Source organism: Centroberyx affinis, unplaced genomic scaffold (assembly GCF_046629955.1).
Source record: "Centroberyx affinis isolate AG114_WGS23_722 - 3 ecotype Tasmania unplaced genomic scaffold, CSIRO-AGI_Caff_v1 ptg001086l_1, whole genome shotgun sequence".
Taxonomy (NCBI): domain Eukaryota; kingdom Metazoa; phylum Chordata; class Actinopteri; order Beryciformes; family Berycidae; genus Centroberyx; species Centroberyx affinis.
This window is the reverse complement of record NW_027279631.1, coordinates 47,500-55,041: the sequence shown is the minus strand read 5'-3', so window position 1 is coordinate 55,041 and position 7,542 is coordinate 47,500. Positions and strand designations below refer to the sequence as shown.

At 40.2% G+C, this 7,542-nt stretch overlaps 1 protein-coding gene across 1 annotated transcript; it reads right to left on the bottom strand.

The window, feature by feature from the left end:
* Positions 1-396: 396 nt before the first annotated feature.
* LOC139647482 (stonustoxin subunit beta-like) lies at positions 397-4,820 on the bottom strand. Its single transcript, XM_071523381.1, has 3 exons — positions 4,730-4,820; positions 1,927-3,405; positions 397-1,096 (listed from the first exon to the last, which is right to left on the bottom strand). Exons 1-3 carry the CDS (start codon positions 4,818-4,820, stop codon positions 549-551), a joined length of 2,118 nt encoding a protein of 705 aa, XP_071379482.1. The 3' UTR covers positions 397-548.
* Between the last annotated feature and the right edge of the window lie 2,722 nt (positions 4,821-7,542).

Genomic DNA, 7,542 nt, shown 5'->3' with positions numbered 1-7,542 from the left:
TGCTAAATGTCAAGATATAATGTCTATAATAAAGGAAACATCTATGTAATGCACTGCCATGCAAGGAAAGGTCAAACTGTTTGTCAACGCTTGAAATTTGAGCTTTTAATAATTTAGTGTTGTGGTTTTGCCAAAGTGTATCTAAGCACAAACCTTGTTGAGAAGCAGGCTGTACACTGAATCAATATGAAGTGAAAGAAAAGTAATATTGGTATGGATAAATAATGGTGTCAATTCACCATTCAAAATAATTGGTTAGGAAGCAGATTTTTTTTCAAAAGTCAATCACATATAAGTCTGCTTAATGCTAAAAACAATGTTGCCAAAAGCAGCTGCTTCAGATGGAGTATAGCTAGATGTCTATGGAACATTTCATTTAATCTTTGGATCTGGGTATGTGCAAAAGCCTTAAGAATCAGACAAATCAATATCCTACAAGTACTGCGCTCAATGTGGTGATTCACAACCACAACCAGGATTCAACTTTTTTTTTTCACTGTGTGCGTCTGACAAAGACAGAATAGAGACCTTCTGAGATACTGGTCTTCCTAAACCTGAAGCAGGGACAGATGGCAGAAAGGTAACCAAATCATGAAGCCGGGGTAAACCGGCTCGGTGAATTTGGTGCGGAAGGTGTGGATGTGGCTCAGTGTGTTAGAGGAAACTCTGTAGAAGGACAGAGTGCCAGCAGGCCAGTCCAGATACACTCCTAGTTGCTTTATACCAGAACCGCTGATACTGGTGCTACTTTCCTCCCCGTTGTGATAGGCAGTGTATGTGTCGCCTTTTTTTGAATCGTCCATATACATCACAGCCCAGGACTTGTCATTACCTCCGAGACTGAGCTCCTTATCACTTCCTTTCCTGCCAACTCCTTTGTACGCGACGCCTACGTTAACAAAACCGGTCCAATCTACCTCCCAGTAACAGCACCCAGTCAACCCCTCTTTACACAACACCTGCGCGTAGCTGTCAAACCTCTCTGGGTTGTCGGGATATTTGAAGGCCTTCAGTCTGTACGACACCTTTTGGTTGCTGTTAGAAAGCTCAAGGGATTTTTGCAATGTGTTTGGGTCCATGTTGAGATCACAGGCATCTGGTGGAGAGACCAAGACACAATCTATTACTAGTCATCCTCATCACCGTTCACAGTGATTCGCAATGGCATGCACACAACAATAATAATACAGTGATTATGACATTCAAATCTAGTTCCCATTGTTTAATATGGACATGTAATTTAGTAATATACTGTTCATATTAAGATATTTTTAATATATTGATATGCTGTGGTTCTGTTTTCTGTGCAAATCTTGTAGGGGACTGAAATTTGAGTCCTTTAAAGCAGTGATTCTCAACCTTTTTCATATCAAGGACCCCTAATTTAGTCCACATTAGAGCCACAGACCCCCATTTGATGAGATTTTGTCAAATCTGAGAATATTTTTATTGTCAGATATGATTTTGTCCAGAATTCCATGACGATCTGTATTGTAGGTAGAGAGATAACAGAGAAACTATGATCAAAATAGTCATTCTAAAATGAAAATGAAATAATGGTGAAGTTTAACAATTCATCAATTTGCTGGGGACCCCCTGGAACCCCCTCAAGCGCCACTGGTGGTCCCCGGACCCCACGTTGAGGACCACTGCTTTAAAGGTTTATTGTGTCTTGACTAGGTTACCAGCTAAAATGGTTGATAATTATGAGACCTTGAGATTTTGTTGTATTTTAAATTGTGCTAGGTAAATACAATACATTATTATTATTATGATTAAAATATCTGTAATATCTTAATATCTTAAGAAATGCCCAAAATGGAGTGTCTGGAGGTATATCAGGGATGGCCAATTGGGTTTCTGTAGCTTATTTTGTGTAGCTTATTTTTTCACTTAATATGAAAAAATGCTGAAAGAATAACTTACACCAGAGTAAATCTGTTTTGTCGGTTATGGTCTCCACACTAGTGATTTGAGGCTTTGCAAAATCCTCGGTGATCAGACAGCCTTTCCTGTAATGGTAGATGCTTGCTCCTTTGTATTTCTCATTTGCTACAGCGGCTCCAATGAAAGAGACATCGCTGTTGTCCTTCATGGCTCTAGCAAAGAGCCGGAATTCTTTGGCCTTTTCTCTCATCTTGCTAGACACTTCGTAGGAAAAGTACCACTGGTCCCGCGCAGGTGGCTGAAAACTTCCCGATTTAGGTGAATCCAAGTAGTCGGATAGTACCTTAAGGTAGGGGTCATCGCTTTCCAGGGAGGTGAAAACAAAACACAAAGCGTGCTCTACATCTGAAGCAAGAACCTCTCTGTCCAGCTCTCCCTTAGTTTTGACAATCTTTATTTTTGTTCCCGCCATCATGTCCACACAGGACCTTAAGACATTGATTTCTCTCTCTGCACAATCCATCCACTTGTTCAGGTTGTCGTCGCTGAACGGCGACTTGGGTCTTTCTTCAAAGACTTTCTCTAGTGCGCTCTCATCTTCTTTACCCTCACGGATGGATGGAAGTTTCTTCGCCACGGTCTGTCGGAGGGTAAATGTGTAATCTTTACACATTTTTTTGAAATTGCTCATCTTCTCGTGAATCTGTGGGAAATATTTCACTACTTTGTCTTCCAGAGATTCGTTGTATCTCATTTCCAGTTGACTCAAGTCTTCTAGAGCATTCTGAATCTTCCTCACTAATCCAACGCTGATGTCATTCAACAGCTGGGGAGCTTTGTCATTCAAATTCTTCAAGGGCATCATCCAGACCTTCAGTGGAACGGAATTCTCTCCCTTTGCTCCCAGTAAGTTGGGAAGTTGCTGGTAGGTCTTCACTGCATCTTCAAAGGTTGTAGGGTTGCTTTTAAGATGGAAGTCCCCATGGAACTTGCAGGAGAAATTGTTGGTCAACTTTTTTTCTTCATCAGTCATTTGAAAAGAAGCTGACCCCGAAATTTCAACAGTGGGAATCTTCTTTATCACCACTTCCATGCTGCCCTGGATGTCCTGAACATGGCTACTGTCTGATTTGTCACTGTCAAATATAAAGAAAGCATTTGCTCCAAAAAGGATGCCTGTGACTACATGTGTTGCCAGGCCTTTCTCAAACACATCTGTATATTGCATGTTCTTGGTTCCAAGGTGAGTCATGGACAACTGTTTGAAGGCTGTGGTAGCTTTGTACTGAAGTGTTATTCTGCTCTGATTCTGGAATTTCTTGGTATCATTCAGATACTTGGCAGAGCCTCCGACTTCAACCAGTCCAGACAAGAAACTGGCTTTCAGAGAAGCCTCCACATTCAAATGATTCGACTTCTCTTCAATGGTGTCAGATGCAATGATTTCAAATGCACTGCTGTGTTGAGCGCTATCAACTGTGCTCTCTTCTAGACTTTTATCATCCCACAATGTGAAACCTATGGAGAATGAAAAACATCAGCCGTCCGTTAAAGCAGGGAAAGCAGGGCTTCCAGAACTTTCTGACAGTCAACATTGGCATAATGCTAATCTGTATCTCTCTGGATAGGAGACTGGTTGGAATAGTATGTGGGAGACATAAATACCAAGCATACACTCCAAAGATCTTGGTGCAGTCTTAGTTGAAACCTTAATAGATATTTGTCTATTGAATATTCATTTTCACATTACTGTATATACTGTAGCTAAATCCCCTCTTTACCAGTTATGTTGCCAGTATGTTATCAAAATAGAGAAAGTCAGACATCTCTTTATTTCAGAAAATCACTGCACTCTTTGCATCACATACACATGAGATAGTAAATTAGACCTCTTCGCCAATGCTTGCATAGTAAATAATTTATACTTAACGTCATGTGTAACCGATTAGCTGCTAACTCTAGCCCTTTCATGCATGGTGTCCACTACAGTGGACAGATATTTGGAAGCCATTTTGAACCATTTAAGTTGTAGTACCATGTCCCAACCACCAGGTGGCGGACCCCCAAAGCGTTGTCTACAATTCCATTTGATTATTAGCTTTGGCTCTCTTTGTCATTTTGAGATATTGCATCATAAATTCAAAATGGTGGAGGGGAGAGGAGATGCACCAAGTACCTCAGGAATATCTGTTAAATCCTTTTATTCTCAGAAAACTAAATAAGATGTTAGAAATACTTTTGTCCAGATTTTAATAATATTTTTCTTGTACATTTTTTTCTGTGACTGAAAATACATCTGTTCACTCCAGTGGACGTATCTGTCCACTGCAGTGGACACCATGCATCAACGGTACAAAAAGTGATTCAATGGAATTCAATATAGGTCCGAAAAAACATATGTTTTTTAAAAAATGTTCTTATGTGTATTCATACCATTTGCTCTTAGTAAATGTTTTAAAAACATGTTTTTTCTGACCTATATTGAGTTCCACTGAATCACTTTTTATACCGTTGATGCATGGTGTCCACTGCAGTGGACAGATACCTAACTCCTTCAAAATAAAATATATTGAAAAAAAAAAGTTATTGGCATGATTTTTCACTTGTTTAAAAGTAAAAACAAACATTAAAAAAATATTACTGTGTGATTCAATAATTCATGCATGAAAGGGTCCTAATGGAATCTAAATGGTGCACCATTAAAATCAAGGCTTTATTCTGGTCACTAAATTGAAGAATTGTATCAGATTGTCAAGATTATTCTAGGCAGCCTAGCAAAATTCTCTTTGACATTCCTGTAAATTGAGGTGTGAAGAGTAGATCTCATTCCAATGAGTTTTACCTGGGATCAGTCTATCTTGCCGAGAGTCATAGAGCATTCCTAAGGTGAAAGGTCGACCCAGGGCAGCCGTTACCATGGTTTCTGTGGCCATGTCTCCAACCTGGGGGGAAACATGGAACAACACAGGTCAAGCCAGTAGGACGCAGCATTCAACATTTGATTAAAACTATCTGAAGCCACACGAGTCTCGGGAGTCGATCACACTGCGAGACACGTCCGGCCTCACGCCTTAAGCCTAGTCTCAATAGGAGGCTAAGCATAAGGCGGGGCCGACCGCAAAGTGGATGGTTCAATCCGTTTCTTCTGTTTTTTTCAGATTCCAGGGACAAAGAATAACAAATAAGTGCACTTATAAGTGCCCTTGTTCCTACTGGATTCAGCAAGAGTTTGATCTATCAGCTAACTCTGTTGGTGGTGAAGAAAATGGCATGGAGGGAGAAGCCAATACTTTGTGTTTCTGTTGGATGCACTCATGGAGGACCAGAAGGAGGCCTGGTTCCCCTTCAAAAAACCCTGACCTTTTTGAAGGAGAGCGTTTTGAAGGAGCGAGGTAATAAACCGGAAAGACACTGGTAAGACATCTTCTAGGATTAACAACCGCTCTTTCTGCAAGTCAAGATTCCCGCTCCATGTGGATGAGAATCAGAAGCATTCCTGAATGAACTCCCTCACCCCCTCCTGCTGGAATGACAGGTTGTAAAAAAAAAACAAAAAAAAAAACAGATAGTTCCCTCCAGATTCTCCTTAAAGACTGTGAAAATCCCATTTGTAATATCAATTGCATAATTTTATGTTTGAATGTGTTTTGTATGTTCATTTTACTATGGTTTTGAGTTTGAACGGAGGTTATGGCATGTATTACGGGAGTTACAACCATAGACAGTTGTTTTCATCGTCAGTATGCCATTCTTGGTGTCATTTAATAGTATAAGTTATGACCGTTTTAGGGAAACTACTCTCAAAATCATATCTGTTTGGAAGATACAAAATATATGAGGTTCTGTCTATCATATATTATGGTAGTGGGACATTCCAAGGTCTTTTTACAATAAAATAATATAGTTTTCAATAAACAAAGAGGTAGTAGAACCCGTGACCGTCATAATTACCCCATTTATTACAAAATCATTAAGCATTACCCTGCTATTCCTATAGTAACCAAGAAAATTGTTATTCTTGCCATAATCCCATGTTGATATAGCCTATCATATAATCTGTATGTAGTATAGTGTAAATAAACTTGCATTTACATGAGAAAAAAAAGTTGTTCTGTCTCTTCCATGCGTGTAAGTCTCCTTAATATCAGAGGTCACTGAAGTCCTAAGAACTAGAAGAATAGTGAATTACTGTTTAAATAGATTTCCAACCCATATTCGCTACACCATGCATCTTGTTGTTAATAATGGTTCAGCCATTTCCCCCAAAATTTGTTTGATTAAACAGTTACTTTGATTCCAGAGTTTGGAGTTGAGTCGGAGTCGACTCCAATTCTGTCTATTAGTAGAATCGATTCTCAGAATCGATGCGATGGAATCGAGAATCAATTCTTTTGGAGTTGACTCTCCATCCCTACCAATCCGGATCGCTGTGGATGAAGTTCACATCACATACAAATGGTAAATATGGCTCTCATGTTCTAAGCCAGTGGTTCTCAACGTGGGGTCCACCAAGGGGACCACCAAGGGTCCTTGAGGGGGTTCCAGAGAGTCCCCAGCAAACTGATGAATTGGTAAACTTCACCATTATTTCATTTACAAGAAGTTAATCCAATTAGAGAATGTAGAAGAATGACTGTTTTGATCATAGTTTCACTGTAGCTCTCTGCCTACAATACAGATAGTCATGGAATTCTGACAAAATTATGACAGAATCATATCTAACAATAAAAATATTCTCAGATGGGGGTCTGTGGCCCTAATGTGTACGAAATTAGGGGTCCTTAATATGGAAAAGGTTGAGAGTCACTGTTCTAAGCTACGTAACATGGTTTGCCAGCTAACCTAGAGGAGCACTGTGCCTACATCATATGACGCGTCATTTTGATTATGAGTTTGAGCATTACACATGTAACAACGCATTATGTATTACATTATGTATTACATAATGAGCAGTTAGCATAATACAACGTGGTAACGCCCCCGAGTGAAATCATTCTCAGGGAGAGGGAGGCCAGATGTTTCTTGTCTGATTTGCGAGGTTAATACTCTGGTAGTTACTGGAAGGACTTGAAAGAGCCAGTTGGACTCCAAAAATTCCTACTGGACTGTCCAATGGGACTACAAAGCAAAATGACAGACACAGACAGAGAGGAAGACAAAGACAGACAGACAGACAGATTGAGAGACAGAGCTTATCGGGCCTAGAAATACTTCCATTCTAAAAAAGTAAAGACAAAACAGGTTTACAATACATCAACCCAGTATGTTCTCACCTAGAGAAGTTGTGCAGGTAAGCAGAGTTGCGTGCCGCTGACCAATGTCTCGTTGGCTTCCAGCTGGGGCTTCCAGTCTGATGATGTGTGATGTGACATGGCTCCTTATATCCTGTCAGATGCCCTTTTTTACTGCCCCCTCCCCCTGGCACGCCTCCTGCACACCTGCAACATTTTCATAATGCTGCTTGTCTTTCTCCCAGGGTGAGTTTGAAGGGGTGCTGGTGGGGCACAATTTGACTAATACCCGGTATACACATTTTGCATGCCCTGATACTGTCATGCAATGTTTTCAGCAGGTATCGAAGTCATACAATGTTTTAGGGTGTGTGTGTGTCGTGTTAACAGTCACGCACCTTCAAACTGCTTGGCTTTCCATACA